The 18143-nt window shown below is 43.7% G+C and overlaps 1 protein-coding gene across 5 annotated transcripts in view; it reads right to left on the bottom strand.

The window, feature by feature from the left end:
* Positions 1-18143, bottom strand: part of IP3K2 (Inositol 1,4,5-triphosphate kinase 2) — a 402764-nt gene that overhangs the window by 240293 nt on the left and 144328 nt on the right. For 4 of the 5 annotated variants that reach the window (XM_067155630.2, XM_067155631.2, XM_067155633.2 and 1 more), the window contains exon 2: positions 10817-11587. In XM_067155630.2, the coding sequence (XP_067011731.1) occupies positions 10817-11098 (282 nt within the window). In that variant the 5' untranslated portion in view covers positions 11099-11587. Of the gene's footprint in view, positions 1-25; positions 156-10816; positions 11588-18143 lie in introns of those variants that run through there. The other variant, XM_067155636.2, reaches the window with a different exon arrangement.

Genomic DNA, 18143 nt, shown 5'->3' with positions numbered 1-18143 from the left:
ATACTATGAAATAAAATACATTTACCTTTTTATGAAAAGCACTACTCAGTCTTGCAAGCGGAGAAAGAACATCTTGAGCTGCAACTTGTGTCATGGAGCACACAGTGCCACTGTCACGTCACAAGGGGTTTAAACTCGTGTCTCACCACAGTTTCTACTGGCCTCCCTGGAGATGTAGCACAACGTGAGAGTGTAGCGACTGGGGGAACCACTCTCGGAATAGCTGTTTGGCAGGTGCAGCAGGAAAACGACCACGCTAACATTCTAACAAGGAAATTCTACAACGTAATGAATGACGAAAGGAAGATACTGAATCCTAAATGAAGGATATTGGCAGATCAAGCCGCGACTCTCTAAATCCTTAATAATAAACACAGCCAGATACAGTCCTCGCCGACCATGGATTTAGGCTTTTAGAAGAAGAATTATTCCCGCCTTCTTGGTTTCGGAGGAAACACCCACATCGCAATCTCCAACGTCGCCGGCTTTATTCCCAATATTGGAGTAATCTGGCCTCAGAAAACTAAAGCGGGGTGTGTTCCGTCCCTCTCATCTGCTTCCCTGCAGGGTACTGACACTTGCTATGACCTCTCAATATCTGGCGGTTCATTGCGTCCTCGAATGCGCTATTAGTCTTCTTTTACACATCCCAACCACCGCGTCTTTGAGTCTCCTCCAAGATCGAAATCGCAGTGCTGTGCTGGCAACTAGACGATATTTCTGCGACAGGACCGGAAATATTACAGCTATTTTGATTAAGGTCCGTCGCCGGTACAGAGTTCCTAATGGTCCTCTATATATCCTTTCTATATTCAATTCTGCCCCCATTCATGCACACGCTACGTTTTTTGCCTCTGTTCTCATACATCCGATGACGTCCTTGATTCTAGATTGGGCTTTGCGAGGCCATTATTGATTTTGGAGATCAAAACTAATGATGGTAAAGAGGAAGCTGGAGGTGTTAAGCTTGAAAACCGACTTCATTATGGATATCAAATTCCAAAAAGAGAGCTCAATTATTTGCACAAGGCAACTACTACTACTAAACGTTTTCATTCCTCCCCTGAAGGGGGAGGCGGGCCTCCTAGACGGTGACACCGTCTCTCAGGCCGGGAGATTTGTTACGGTGAAGGAGATGTGCGTTCCATTGTTTCCCAATCGCTTTGTTTTGGGGATTTCCTTCGACCGATTAGCGAGGCTCGCTACGAACAGTCAAACTGGGCGCGATTTTCTTATATTCGCTGGAATTTGTTTCGTACTTACACGCTTGGGGTATCTATCTAGCAAAACGGGACTTGTCTGCCTCGGTGCTGTAGTGGTTAGTGTGATTAGCTGCCACCCCCGGAGGCCCGGGTGCAATTACCGGCTCTGCCATGGAATTTGTAAAGTGGTACGAGGGATACTCGAAATGGTTTCCTTGGTTCCTTACTTCTTCTCCAGGTAAATGCCGGGATGGTACCTTACTTAAGGCCACGGCCACTTCCTTCCCTCTTCCTTGTCTATCCCTCCCGATCTTCCCATCCCCCATAAGGCCCCTGCTCAGCATAGCATATAAGGCTGCGAGGGCGAGGTTCTGGTCCTCCTCCTCAGTTGTATCCCCCGATCTCATTGAGGCGGTAGAGGTGGGATCCCTCGCTGAGTCCGAGGGAGAAACCAATCCTGGAGGATAAACGGATTAAGAAAGAAAGAAAGAAAATGGAATTTAAAAGCCCACTCTGTACCCACTCATTCACTTCAGTGATCTCTTCACAGCATTAATGTTAACCTGTTCACAAGTTCTTTAAATGTATTAATTGTATAAATTGTAGGTTAATTATTATTAATTGATGATTTCACTTTTATTTATTTGCTTTCCTCCTTAGATATGTAATTAATTGTTGTGTATTTCGTTAATTGATTCCTTTTAAATAGTGAAATACTGGAAAATATATTCTGTACGTTCGGGAGTTTGTTCTTTTCACAAATACCTCGTTGAGCCCTGAAGCCCTGGAGTTTCCTTAAACCTACCCTCAGCTAAGTTAGGAATGAACTCTATGGATTAATCTGCTCGGTGGCGAGGTCATGTAACATAGCCAGCTGGACTTGTCTCCTTGGCTGGTCTTTAGTTCAGAGGGCTCCGAGTTCGGTTCCTCACAGGATCGGGGATTTTAACCCCGTCAAGTCAGGATCGAAGTGGCCGCTCGTTTTAACGTGCTACGGATATGCAGTTAAGCTCTACATTCGGGAGATGAGTGGCCTCGAACCCCTCTGTGACCTGTTCTTTTCTTCTTCTTCTTCTTCTTTTGCGTTGCCTTTGCTGGCGAGATGTATTGTTTACAGTGCACTATGTCTTCTGGTATGGGCTATATCAAATTTGTTACTTTCATTGACCTGTCTCAGTCTTATCCTTGGCTTTGACAATATGAAAGTGTCTGAGGTATGAGTGATGCTAGTAATACCATTGCTTATGCAGCCAGTCCCTGTTATGAATGGTGTGAAAATATCGCTCATAGGGTCGGTTGGTGCATACATTTCAGTGGGCTTGGCAGACTGATGTGTAGGCTAATAGCAACGGCTGGCTCGGTGGGGAAAGCAACGGGAAACTACCTCACTCCTCATTTCCCTAGTACGCCTCTACAGTGACGCCTAGGCTATTTATTACAGCTGTTGGCGGAGCTGCAGAGGATCAAACCAGCCTTTGGGCTGATTACCCAACATACATACATACATACATACATACATACATACATACATACATACATACATACATACATACATACATACATTTGCTTTACGTCGCACCGACACAGATAGGTCTTATGACGACGATGGGACAGCAAAGTCCTAGGAATGGGAAAGAAGCGGCCGTGGCCTTAATTAAGATACAACCCCAGCATTTGCCTGGTGTGAAAATGGGAAACCACAGAAAGCCATCTTTAGGGCTGCCGACAGTGGGATTTGAGCCCACTATCTCTCGGATGCGAGCTCACAGCTGCGCGCCCCTAAACGCACAGCCAACTCACTCGGTGTCGGCCGTCCTGTGGTTTCCCCTGTTCACTTCCAGGCGAATGCTGGGACAGTTCCTATTCATAAGCCACTATAGTACTCGTTACGTAAGGCAGTGCACTAAAAGGCAAATATCGCCGCGCTAGTCTCTCTTTCTCTTTTTTTTTTTAGTGGCTTATCACTGCTGCCAACTTGACTAGTTACATATTGAAATCACGGGACATAACCATCAACAAACTAACCTCAATGTAAGTAAAGGAGTTTCCGTTACCCAAGTAAGTGATCACTCAAGATATCCATAATCAAGTCGGTTTTCAAGCTTAACGAAGAATTAAGGAAATCACACACCCTCTCTCACCCTAATGTTATATACTACTGCCTTTATTTTGACACACATTCGGTGTTCGCCTTGCGCATCGGTGGATGCAGAGTGGGTTTCCGTGGCCCAACAGCTCTGTACTCTAACCGGCCAACCGAGCAGATGAAAGTTGGCCACAGCTCTACCGTGGCTCTACGCCTTTGCATTCGGGAGACGGGCCTGGGGCACAGTGCCGGACTTCACACCTGGCCCCACCCGTCGGCTGTCCTGAGAATTGTTTTCCATTCTCCTGCACTAAGGCGAATGCCGGGACAGTTCGTAGTATAGGCCACGGCCGCCCACCCCCTCACCTTCTCCGCACATCTCCTTCACCGTAACAAATCTCCCGGCCTGAGAGACGGCGTAACCGTCTAGGAGGCCCGCCTCCCCCCTTCAGGGGAGGAATGAAAACGTTTAGTAGTAGTAGTTGCCTTGTGCAAATAATTCAGCTCTCTTTTTGGAATTTGATATTATTTGTCGGACTAAAGAGAAACAACGCTGTAATAATACACGCAAGCAAATATATCACATGTACATTTGCCGTAATTCAATAAGAATACATAACAACTGAGTCTGCAACCCGTACCAAAGTCGCAACAAGACAAGGTTGGGATAAGATAGGTTGAAAAGAAAATCCTTCCAGTTGAACTGAACTGATCTTTATAAATCAGTTAATGTTGCTTTCCTTTTCGGAGGAGTTCTTGCAGATTTTCCTTGCTTTCCCAGTCGAATTCTGCACGTAAATATTGGACGAAATAAGACCGTAATTAATAAAATTCTACGTTCATTTCACAACAACTACGTTATTAAATACAGTATTGGAACTTGCCACAATTCTACTCAACTGGCATTACCCAAACAGATTTACAATACCACAGAAAAAGAAAATATGCTTTATTGCTGCAAATGCAACACATGTGAATTTAACAATATGGAGTGGCAATACGTAATTCTCGCAAATCACGAAATAAATCATGACTGAATAGTGCCAACGTGCCAGATTAACAGTATAGGGTCCCTAAATTGTATGGTTAGCGACATTAGCTTTTTCTAAAACTTTTTTTTTTTTACAATTGGCTGTACGTCGCACCGACACAGGTCCTATGGCGACAATGGGGCAGGAAAAGGCCAAGAGTTGGAAGGAAGAGGCCGTGGCCTTAATTAAGGTAAAACCCCCAGCATTTTAATGCAGTGAAAATGGGAAATCTTGGAAAAGCATCGACGAGGCTGCTGGCAGTGGAGTTCAATCTACTGTCTCACGAATCCATGCTCAAAGTTCTGCGCCCCTAACCGCACGGCCAACTCGGTCGTTAAATTAAAAAAAATTATTATTAAATACTAACATTTTATGGCCTCATTAAGAGAATTAATGTAAAGAGAATGGCACACAGGATACTTAGTCTACAAGAAAAATGGAAGGCACAACCTAGGACCTGGAAGAAGTGAGGATTCAGGAGGAGGATAAATAGGAAAGAACAAAATTACAGGAATGGGATGCACAAGGGAAACTACAACATCTTGTTTGAAGAGCGAGAAATGAGAAGTCCAAGACTTAAGAACATCTGGAAGGAGTGCAAAGAAAACGGAATAACGTTGAGAGGTTTAGGATCAGGAGGAATGTGTAAATGAGGTCCATCGATGACCGTAAGAAATAAAATAAATAAATTATTAAGCAACCTCGAGGTACTCCTATAGTAGAATCGCTGTTGGTGAAAATACAGTTGTGATCTTATTCTCAGCTAAACATGTGAGGGATCCTCTGTTCATGCCCGCCTAGTGGCTGTGTGTTAGCAGCTAGCAGAGTCACGGTGATCGTGAGAGTGTAGGTACGCGCGTACTTGGAGAGAGACTGACCCTGAACTCATTACCTCATGAATGAATGGGTAATGGGAAACATTTACAATGAGAGCAGTATCAATGATGTAACAACTGGTCCTATAACAATCTTCACAGGCCTGCCGCCAGAGCGCAGGGCACTACAGTCACAGCAGTCACAGCAGCCATCTGCCGGTCGGACGGAGAACTTCAACGACACCAGCAATGAATAGCCTAAGGTATCTCAGAACTTGTAACATGCTGAATGAATCAATCACCACTGATCTGCATTTAGGGCAGTCACCCAGGTGGCAGATTTCCTATCTTTTGTTTAATTAATATTTTCTTAAGTAATTGCAAAGAATATGCAAACTTATTGAACTAGTCCCTTCGTAAATTATTCCAATCCCTAATTTCTCTTCCTAGACACAATTATTATTTTGCGCCAATTTTTCCTCTTGAACTCCAAATTTATCTTCATAATTATTATGAAGCATCCGTGGCTCAGGTAACAGCGCGCCGGCCTAAGACCCCTGGGTTCTGTTTTTTCTACGCGTACACCGATTTCCCCTCACATCTTTCATTCCAGCAATAGTCTCCAATATTCACTAATCATTGCTCCAGAGGAGTGTGACAGGGTTCGGCAGCCGGCGCAGTTTCTATCCTCGCCGCTAGATGGGGCTCATTCATTCCATTCCTGATCCGGTCAAATGACTGGAAACAGACTGTGTGTGGAATTTCACATTGCGATCTTTCCTACTTTCAAAAACACCACTCAAACTTATTCGTCATTCCACGCCATCTTTCGAATGACAGATCGAAACATACCATTTAGTCGAGCCGCTCGTCTCCTTTCTCCCAAGTCTTCTCAGCCCAAAATCTTTGCAACATTTTCGTAACGCTACTCTTTCGTTGGAAATTATCCAGAACAAATCGAGCTGTTTTCTTTGGATTATTCCAGTTCTCGAAATAGATAATAGAGAAAGGATTATAGGGTTGATTTGCCGCTGAAATACATACCACAAAAAGTCAAAAAATACCAGTTAGTTTCACTTGAGTACAGTTGGTAACGAGTGCAAAAAAATGGGTAGAAAAATACTTTTCCGCTTTTCTTAATAATGATCATGTTATATTTATTTAAACCAATCTGGCCGGACTGAGTAGCTCAGAGGGTAGAGCACTGGCCTTCTACGCTCAGTTTGGCTAGTTCGATCATGGCTCAGTCCGGTGATATTTGAAGCTGCTTAAATATGTCAGCCTCGTGTCCGTTGATTAATGGGTACATGGCAGGTGCAATGTTTGGTTGCCGCTCCTGGCAGGTGCAGTGGGGTTTTCGTGCATGGCAGGTGCATACAGCACAGTATGTTGGGTTGCCGCACTTGGCAGGTGCAGTGGGGTTGTCGCACATGGCAGGTGCATACAGCACAGTATGTTGGGTTGCCGCACCTGGCAGGCGGTTGTCGCACATGACAGGTGCATACACCACAGTAAGTTGGGTTGCCGCAACTGGCAGGCGGTAGTCGCGCATAACAGGTGCATACACCACAGTATGTTGGGTTGCCGCTGCTGGCAGGTGCAGTGGGGTTGTTGCGCAATACAGGTGCATACAGCACAGTATGTTGGGTTGCCGCACCTGGCAGGCGGTTGTCGCACATGGCAGGCACATGACAGGTGCATACACCACAGTGGGACAAATTTCCACCACCGCGAAGCCTCCGAAAATAAAAATAAAAGTTAGTGGAACGTAAAAGCAAATACATTTATTATTACTGCAATCTGTGTTCATTAAGAAGTTCATTATTTGAAGTAACTACAAAACTACAAACGATTGGGGGCACTATTAACCAGCTAAAAAAGCCCCAGTGCAAATAAACCCCTAGCTGTGCAAAGTTTTCTAGGGTTGCTACCATGACTACTTATTATTAGCTTCAGAAAATAAATCAGTGTCAAATGCTGTAGTATATTTTTTAAGGTTTATTTTTGCAAAGTAGACCTAGTGTGACCGAGGGGAGTGGCCACACGCGTGAACGCGCTACGGCTTTGGAGCCATGCTCTGCTTTGTGAAAAGAGTGCGTTCGAACCCCAACGTCGGCTGTCCTGAGAAATACACTGACTGACAGAGCAAATGCAACACCAAGAAGGAGTGGTTCGAAAGGGATGAAAGTTGGGGAAAAAACAGAGACGGCACGGACGAATAATTGATGTTTATTTCAAACCGATATGCAGGTTACACAATGCGCACGGCATCGACTCAGTAGGATGTAGGACCACCGCGAGCGGCGATGCACGCAGAAACACGTCGAGGTACAGAGTCAATAAGAGTGCGGATGGTGTCCTGAGGGATGGTTCTCCATTCTCTGTCAACCATTTGCCACAGTTGGTCGTCCGTACGAGGCTGGGGCAGAGTTTGCAAACGGCGTCCAATGAGATCCCACACGTGTTCGATTGGTGAGAGATCCGGAGAGTACGCTGGCCACGGAAGCATCTGTACACCTCGTAGAGCCTGTTGGGAGATGCGAGCAGTGTGTGGGCGGGCATTATCCTGCTGAAACAGAGCATTGGGCAGCCGCTGAAGGTACGGGAGTGCCACCGGCCGCAGCACATGCTGCACGTAGCGGTGGGCATTTAACGTGCCTTGAATACGCACTAGAGGTGACGTGGAATCATACGCAATAGCGCCCCAAACCATGATGCCGCGTTGTCTAGCGGTAGGGCGCTCCACAGTTACTGCCGGATTTGACCTTTCTCCACGCCGACGCCTCGTCTCACACTCGTCTGCGGTGACTATCACTGACAGAACAGAAGCGTGACTCATCGGAGAACACGACGTTCCGCCATTCCCTCATCCAAGTCACTCTAGCCCGGCACCATGCCAGGCGTGCACGTCTATGCTGTGGAGTCAATGGTAGTCTTCTGAGCGGACGCCGGGAGTGCAGGCCTCCTTCAACCAATCGACGGGAAATTGTTCTGGTCGATATTGGAACAGCCAGGGTGTCTTGCACATGCTGAAGAACGGCGGTTGAGGTGGCGTGCGGGGCTGCCACCGCTTGGCGGCGGATGCGCCGATCCTCGCGTGCTGACGTCACTCGGGCTGCGCCTGGACCCCTCGCACGTGCCACATGTCCCTGCGCCAACCATCTTCGCCACAGGCGCTGCACCGTGGACACATCCCTATGGGTATCGGCTGCGATTTGACGAAGCGACCAACCTGCCCTTCTCAGCCCGATCACCATACCCCTCGTAAAGTCGTCTGTCTGCTGGAAATGCCTCCGTTGACGACGGCCTGGCATTTTTAGCTATACACGTGTCCTGTGGCACACGACAACACGTTCTACAATGACTGTCGGCTGAGAAATCACGGTACGAAGTGGGCCATTCGCCAACGCCGTGTCCCATTTATCGTTCGCTACGTGCGCAGCACAGCGGCGCATTTCACATCATGAGCATACCTCAGTGACGTCAGTCTACCCTGCAATTGGCATAAAGTTCTGACCACTCCTTCTTGGTGTTGCATTTGCTCTGTCAGTCAGTGTATGTTCGCGTCAATTTTGACCTTCCGTTTTATTCTACCAGATGGCAGAATGGACCTGATCTCTCATTCACTCGAACAATCTATGACTGAGTTTTAACTTAATTTTGTCGGGTAAACACCAAGCGTGTGGTCTTTCACATGGCAACATCGTATGACATTGGGTACCGAATAAACTTTTTCCTGCCCTTTCTGAAATCTGACTGCTTTTGACAGGTTCGAACGCAGACCTTGGAATGCGTAGGCCAACACTCTACCACTGATCCATAATGGGAGCTGTGTAGTGTAGTGAAGTCCAGTGTGAGTGTATTTAGTTGGTTTGTTATGGAGTAATTAAAACATTTACAGTAAGGTAGCATATTTCATGTAATGAGGGTCATTGCAGATACCGTATTAGATAAATGTGCCAGGTTTAATTTTTTTGCGTTATTTTGTTAAAACGAGAGTTTGTCTACCCATGTTTGTTCCCAATAAAAACCCAACACAGTGAAGTAGCGAATGGTCAATGATTAATTAATGTGCAGATTTTTTAAAACAATATTCCTTCCTGACGTAGCGAATGTTTTCGCGAAAGAGAGTAGCACTATGTACACGCGAATAGCTTGTGTGTCAAGGTCTTTGAGAGTGCGAAGTAGATTTGTAGTTGGTAGACGAAAATAGAGTAAATACTGAGAGTTAAATATTTCCATACTGCTCATACTATTATAAAAGTTTTTCCTTCGTTTTGTATGTATATTTATTTTCTGTTGTCACATGCATTTCAGTATCGGTCTGGCTCCTTGGCTGAATGGTTGCGATTCGGAGACTCCGGGTTCGAATCAAAGGTTGGGCTGGATTTTAACTGCGTCTTATTTATTCATCTAGCTCGGGGGGTGGATACTTGTGTTCGTCACATTCTCATTTAACAATGCATCACACTTTCAATCACTACGGAAACACCCAATAGTCAATACATCCGTCTTCATACGGTTGGCATCTGGAAGGGGATCCGGTCGTAAACAGAGGGTTCCAACCCCAAATTATTAGGAAGAGTCCATAAGAAGTATTTCAGAGTCGCTATAATGCCAACTCCTTCAACAGACAGCTGTATTCTACGGAAGTTCACTTGTTGTCAATAGATGCTTGTTCTGATAGTAGTTGTCTGTTAAGTCTTCATCCCGATGGCTCGTTGGATCAACAAAAACAGCGGTTATACGGACACCGCGCAACCGATTGCGGTGCCATAATGAGACTGACAAGGCATGATTAAGAGTAACCCTATGATTAACACCTTCCATTACATCCAGACGCGCTGTCACGGCCATAAATCAGACTAACTTCGGTGGAAGCTACATTCTGCTGCGGCCTGTGTCAAAAGACACATGAGAAATTATCGCATCCATCGTGAAATAGCCACAGACGGACTTCCTTCCTGTCGTTGTGCCGGATGATTCAGATACGTACTCCGCAGTAGAATGGGTAGTTTACCTGGTTCACTGTCAGGGTGATGCATGAAACTGTTACACACAATATGGTAAAGTCGAAGAAGTTAAATGCAACAATCCCACTGCGCCTGCCAGGTGCGGCAACCCAACATACTGTGGAGCATGCATCTCTATGTGTGGCAACCCGACATACTTGAGAGTGTGGCAAACTCATTGCGCCTATCAGTGCGGCAACCCAACATACTGAGGTGTGTGCACCTGCCATGTGCGACAATCGCCTGCCAGGTGCGGCAACCCAACATACTGTGGTGTATGAACCTGCCATGCGCGACACCCCCACTGCACCTGCCAGGAGCGGCAACCCAACATACTGTGGTGTATGAACCTGCCATGTGCGACAACCCCACTGCACCTGCCAAGCGCGGCACCCAACATACTATGGTGTACGCACCTGCCGGTGTGGCAACCGACTCACTGAGGAGCCTGTATCTGAAGCATCCGGTACGTCACGCCATAAACTATGACTCCTGGAATCGTATGACAAAAATTGAATTCTCTGCTAAATCTGCTGTTTATCACCAGTAACACAAGCTATCCCTTTGAGGTCATATTCTTCACCACATACAAGAAAAACAAACTCTGATAACTGCTACGTACACAAACTGTGCAGACAAAACAAATAAATAGCTAGATGAAGAATCCTACCTTCTTCCTGCGAGTGGCCTCCTCGGCAGCGCTGAAAGTGTACAGGTCAGCGATCCCCAGCAGACAGTCGTCACAGCGACACACATCACTGGACGCCGAGCTCAATGTGGACGACATAGAGCTAGTCGAGTCTGTGGAGTCCATTCGGACCAGCACTGAAGAGCGACCCAGGCTTGCCTGTTCCATCTTGGCAACCAGCAGAGTTTCCATTAATGACCGAGGGCGGAGCGGCGCCGCTCCAGGGCCCGCCCCCGACGTCGGGGGACGCACGTCTGACGTCATGGCGTCACACGTCACAACACTTCATGTCACATGGTACCACAATAAGACCACTCCATACTCCATAGCAGACCCCACCACAACACACACTTAAGAAAATACGAACAATCACAACACCTGGTGATCTCGTATCTAGATACAACACTACAGAAAATACTATTTTATTGTTTGTTATTACACCGCTAAATTTATTTCACAGGCGAGTTAACACACGCTTATTATTTGTTCTTTTACATGAAGAGAAGAAACTAGTAAATGCTACACAACACAGGTCTAGCAAAGCCAATACCTGTTGTCCGGGTCATGTTGTAAGTTTGCTGAGAAGTCTCTCAGATGTATTTGTCTTGTTTGCAGATCGCCCATTTTCTGGTTTAGAGAGGTCAAGCCAATTCAAAAAAAATATTATTACTGAAGAAATCGTACTCTTATTGTCTCTGTCCAGGCTCTCATCAGCGACAGCTTCCAATATAACTTATCCACCATTCTCCAGTTCTGCCAAATAACGAAAAAGAAAATCATCAGAAATATTCACGCATATTTTAATCATGAGAAGAAATATAGGCATAAACCTATCTATCACCTTCTAAAATGAATGTGTTAATAGTACAGCCTTGTTAATCCGAACATATTTTTCTCCTTAACAGTTAAGTATAATTTGACTGATAAAAGGAATATGCAGGTGTGATGCAGGGATGAAGTCAGTGGAAGAACAAATATACAGGACGATTGGAAAGGAGTCAATAGTTTCTTAGTGAGCTTATTTCGTAAAACCTCGTCTCCATAAATATCATTTACATTTTTACCTACGTTTTATAAGACAAGAACTCCCACATTCCCAGGTCATTTAAAGAACTCAATGACCACGGGCATGTTACAATATTAATTCAAGTGTTGGACATTCTTGTGAATGAGTGATTATTACGTCAAAACTACCTCGTTAGAATCCCGACAGTAAAGAGATTACAGCAGTTTATAAAGCTCTTCAACGCTAAATATTGTGAAGAACAATAGCAAATATTAATTGTCAGCTTGTGTTCTGGCTTACTATGAAGAATGAGAAAAAGACGTAAATTGTCTGCGATGTTCCTTAACACTCCTACATGTCTGGAAGCCAGAGAATAATAACCACCAAATCACTTTTGATGCAACATCTGTCATTTATAAGGAGATACATTTAACACCTGGAATCGTTGATGAAGCGATAGAAATTGCTGAACACCCGAATAATTTTAACAAAGGGGACAGCTATACACTGAGTAGATCATGGCTACCCTCCCTAGTTAATCCGTCAACATCTTTCTACTTGACTATGAGGCCCTTGGAATAAATTACAATTCTAACAGGAGTCACTCTATCTTGAGTTTAGTTACTGTAGATTGACAATTGCTACAAAGGTTTTTCATTCTGATTGCTCTGAAAAAGATTTTGGTAGAGACATCGAAACGCCTCAGACTACAATAGTCGTAACACGACCTAATATTGCAAAATACTGTATGAGGAATGTTAGGTAGCATCAAAGGAAGTAATTGAATGTGGATCGCTGAACTGAAAGAAGATGCCCGGGATAAAGCTGGATGGGGACACGTGATCGATAAGACGTTCTAGAATAAAAGGATGGAGAGAGAGGGAGAGAGAATGTATTTCTCTCTTTAGGTACAAATTCCCTTAAAACATGTATATGTTTCAACAGTAAAATAAAAATGAGTTTTGAGCTGTAGGTTCCATATTTAATCCGGAGGTTCTTTAATTCACCCTGCGGTTTCCACTTAGTCCAGATAAACTAGGTTATACTGTTATTTCACGAAAAGTGACCAACGGTAATTCTGAAAGTCGGGAATGCCAAAGGCTTCGTCGCTTTTAAATTCCGCAGAATGTCATTAACTGATCGATTTCACTACAGTGATATTCGATATCTCCTAAACGCTCCAGAAGACTATTCTCTTTAGATCATTTATGTTGTTTCCCCATGAACATCGTAACACTGTCCGTTAATATCTTCATTATCATACTGGTCTGTTCAGAAGTTTCAAAGGATGTAGGAAAATTCTCGTGATAGATGGGATCGGGACAATGAGGATGAGGGTAAGGACGAAATCTGTAACCAGCAATTTTCACTGCACGTATAAATCACGAGTTTTCGGGGGGGGGGGGGGGATTACAGCATGTTACTAGCGGAAAGAGGCATATTATGCAGTGTTCCAGACATAGATAGTACACCCAAAACAGAACAAGTCCCTATGAACATATGCCATACGATCGATCGTTTACGAGCTATACCTGTTTTAGTTATTAGTGGAATATGGGGACAGTTCTTATTTAGGATTACGTTTCGAGTCAGTCATGCCATTACGGACATCGCAGTACTTCGACAGCGTGGGGAACAATGTTGCCATCGATGTCTGCAGTGTTCGAACGTGTCCGATAATTAATCCCACAAGTTTGGGAACACCCGATAAAGTTGCGAACCACGTCAATAGCGTTTTTCAAATCAAAGAGCCAAATGACATTTACATAGAGTCGTTAAGTTCTTGGACTGGCCGTCAAGTGTCGCTGTGGAGCACCAGAGGATGGTGCCGGGACAGTTCTTCGCTAGTCCTAGCAAGATACAGTTGCGTGCTTACAGTGTAAACGCAACAACGGTCTCTGTTGTGAAAGGTAGTTAAATGTGAGCGACGGAATTTGAGAATGTCGTAGTTTGAGCAACGGGCACATTTCAAGTACTGCCAAAAATTACGGAAATCCGCCAGCGAAATTATTGAGATTATGAAGCCGATAATCCGTATCACAACGAGGGGAAAAGGTCTCTAAAAAGCAGGTCAAAAACTACATGATCCTTGAACTGTTAGCGCCAGTCCATGAAAATATTGACTGTAGTACATAGGTGTAAACTGTGCTGCCTACACTGTAGGCGCCAGTCCACGAACATATTGACTGTATTACATAGGTGTAAACTGTGTTGCCTATACTGTAGGCGCCAGTCCACGAACATATTGACTGTAGTACATAGGTGTATACTGTGTTGCTTACACTGCAGGAGCCGGTCCACGAATTTATTGTCTATAGTACATGAGTGCACGCCGTGTTGCCTACATGATAGGTGCAAGTCCACTAACTTATTGACTGCAGTAGTAGGTACAGTAAAAAGCAACCTCGTATTTTCATTCCGAGAGTCTGTGCAGCTCTTTCCAGGCATACCTCCAATGGAGGTGTGCTGCAAATACCATTTTAACTACAAACCAGCCCTCCTGCCATTCTTAAATTTCTGGCACTACCGGGAATCGAACCCGAGCTTCGGAGGACGGCAGCTAATAGTGTTAATCGCGACACTACGGAGGCGGATTATATGTACAGTAAGAACATTGTCTGTCTGTCTGTTAAGTCATCAGCCCAGAGGCTGGTTGGATCCTCAAATAGCATCACCAAAGGCTATGCAGTTATAGGGAAACCACAAAAACCAATGGCAGTACCAAAATGAGGCGTACTAGGCAAAATGAGGAGTGAGGTAGTTTGCCATTGCTTTCCTCACTGGGCCAGACAGTGCTATTGTAGCACAACTAACCCTATGAGCAACACCTTTCTTGACACTCAGACACACTGGTTGTGCTCTGAATGTCATTAATCAGCACCACCCATACCCCAGCAGCTTCCATATTGTCACAGCCATGGATGAAACTGGGACTTCAGTGGAAGCTACACTTTGCTCTGGCCTGTGCCAAGAGATGGACGCAAAAGTACTGTAACCATCAAGAAATGACAGCAGGCAGGTAAGAACATTATTTTTTTTCAAATAGATTTATATGAATTCCATTCAAGTGGACAGCGCGGTTGGTGAGTAGAATTCAACCTACAAGTGGCCACGGCTGGTCAGTGGTCGGAGAGCTCTGCACTGTGACCGACTAACCGAGCAGAGGAGGGTGGAAGCGGATCTACTGTGGGTCTACGTCTCTGTATTCGGGAGACGGAGAGGGGCTAATCCTTATCGTCGGCTGTCCTCTGGGAATGGTTTTCCGTTGTTTTCCATACCGCTGCACTAAGGCGAACGCCGGGACAGTTCCTAGTATAGGCCACGGCCGCCAACCCTTTCACCTTCTTCACAAATTTCCTCCTCCAATACAAATCTTCTGGCCTGTCGGCTTCACCGTATAGGAGGACCGCCTCCCCTTTCAGGGAAGGAATGAAGACATTGAGAAGTAATAGCCTATTTCAGGGAGTACACTTGCTGGCAAGAACTAATGTTTACAGTATAGTATGGCCTGTAAGTAATTTGTTACTTCTAATGACCTGTCTCAGTCTCATCCTGGACTTAGCAACATGAAGGTGACAGGTATGGGTGATTGTAGTAATGCCATTCCTTACGCAACCAGTCCCTGTTATGAATGGTGTGAAAATTTCGCTCATAGGGTTGGTTGATGCGTGCATTTCAGTGGGCTTGACAGTCTGATACCTATTAGCACATTCTGGCTCTATGAGGAATGCAACTCGAAACTACCTCACTCCTCATTTCCGTCGTATGCCTCTTTCGTGACGCCATCTATGACAGCTGATTGCGGAGCTGTTGTGGATCAAACCAGCCTTTGGGCTGAATACACAACGTATGTTTTGTTCCTAAATATATAATTTCAATTAATCTAAATTACTTTAATTACTCCGGACAGCAATGTAATGATGTTGGCTCTGAAATTCATTACCGCTCCAAAAAATCAGATTTGAATCTCACGCCAAGCAATCCATGGGAGTAGAAGTGAAGAAACATCCGATAGGCCCTTCTTACTTGGAAAAATGCAAACTCAAAAGGAATGAAGTTATAGGACAGATGGTGCACAAGGAAAACCATATCATATTTTCTGAAGCACCATTCAAAGGTCACATATTCCTAACAGTATTAGGAAGAAATATCCCTTGCAGGTCTTAAACGATCCATTGCAATACTCAGGCACCACATGCGTCAATAATTACCTATTCCATTGCACGCCACAAGCGACCAGCAACCTTCATTTTAACATATAAATGTGACACTTTCTGCAGGTATGCTCGTAAAAAAGTACAGATTTGTACAAGGTCCTTCCAAATTCTGACGTTTCATTTTAACTTATATTATGTGCAAATATTACACTTCGTCCGCTGCGGCAGTGCATAATCGCAGGAAATAAATAAATAAATAAATAAATAAATAAATAAATAAATAAATAAATAAATAAATAAATAAATAAATAAATAAATAAATAAATAAATAAATAAATAAATAAATAAATAAATAAATAGTAAGTCCCCTCGCCTCTGGCGTTTCGAAATTGCCGCTTCCTTCATTAATCAAACAATTCCGTCAACTTAATTAGACTTAATTTTCAGTTTTGACTCAGTTAATTTATAACTGTTAGGTTTTCCAGTCTGTTGAAACTAATTATGAATATATAAAATTTAGAAAATACGTCAAAAAGAAACAAAAATTGAACAAACCCTTAATTCAATTAAGTTGTTTCAGTTTTCAATTTTAATCTGTTGTTAAATGGTTTCCTTTTCTAAAGTTTATTTAATGATTTTAATTTAATTTAATTTAATTTAATAGAAGCCTCCGTGGCTCAGGCGGCAGCGCGCCGGCCTCTGACCGCTGGGTTCTGTGGTTAAAATCCCGATCACTGAATGAGAGGTTTTTGCTGGGCAAAGCGGAGGTGGGATAGGTGTTTCTCCGGATACTCCGGCTTTCCCTGACATTTTTCATTCCAGGAACACTCTCCAGTATAATTCCATTTCATCTGTCAGTCATCAATCATTGCCCCGGAACAGCGCGACAGGCTTCGGCAGCCGGCACAATTCCTGTCCTCGCCGCAAGATGGGGGATTCATTCATATCATTTCTGACCCGGTCGAAACTGGAAACAGGGTGTGGATTTTCAATGTAATTTATTTTTATTTAACCCATTAGTTATAATTCGACGAAACTTTTAATTGCATGGAAAATATAGGAAGTTCCCCATCGGATAAAAAGAAAAAAAAATCTTAAGTTTGCGTTCTTATTTTGTTCTGATTCTAAGAAACAGTTTCGAACCCGTCTACGTTAGCACTCTCGTTCTGTTTTTGGAATTATCCACTTTTTGAAGGGATCTTGAAATTATCAGGTAACAATCTTTAAGTTTCTAGTTCGCAATGTTTATTTTCATATTTGTAACTACCTTCATATTCTCTACAGTTCGACTTCTATTTTAACATGGAAATGTTTTTTGTGCTGTCTGGAATTACAGTCATCGATTTGCCGACACTACTGTAACTATGACAACCAGCGTTCCTCTCTGTACACAAGGGTCAGTAGCGTCATCTTCTCACTGTGCGCTTTCTTCATGAAACTAAGAGCCTGAGAACATATCGTAACAAGTGAACCCCGTCAACTCCTCAGTCCAAAATTAAAATAATTGAACTGGCCGGAAAACGAACTCAGGGCCTTGGAATAGGAGACAAGCACGCTACATCTACACCACAGACTGGATAATAATAATAATAATAATAATAATAATAATAATAATAATAATAATAATAATAAATTTGGGGAAAATAATCCAAGAAAATGGTTTGGCGAAATCTGCCATAGAGGCAAGGATACACAAAATGGAAAGAGCATATCGTATTAAAAAATACATACAACCAAACTGTTTATCTAAAAATCTTAAAATAAAGCACTACAACAGAGTTGTGAAACCAGAATGCTTATATGTCAGTGAATGCTTAGTACTCAATTATAACCTTGAAAGGTTGGAAGGACTAGAAAGAAGGATTATAAGAAAAATATTGGGCCCTCTAGAAGCTGCAGAATTTTGGAAATTAAGAAGTAATAACGAAATTGATCAGAACATAGACAACATATCCATAAAAGAACGGAAGAGGAGACTGCTATTTTTTTTGACATGTTGCAGAATGGACGACAGTAGACGAACCAAAAAGATCTTCACGTATATTTGAGAAAAAAAACGTCAACAACCACCTGGATTCAAGAGATCAAAAAAGACTTGGAAAGAAACAACATCAGACAAGAAGAAGTAATGGAAAGAGAAATTTTC

Source organism: Anabrus simplex, chromosome 11 (assembly GCF_040414725.1).
Source record: "Anabrus simplex isolate iqAnaSimp1 chromosome 11, ASM4041472v1, whole genome shotgun sequence".
NCBI lineage: Eukaryota > Metazoa > Arthropoda > Insecta > Orthoptera > Tettigoniidae > Anabrus > Anabrus simplex.
This window is presented reverse-complemented; position numbering and strand designations above follow the sequence as displayed.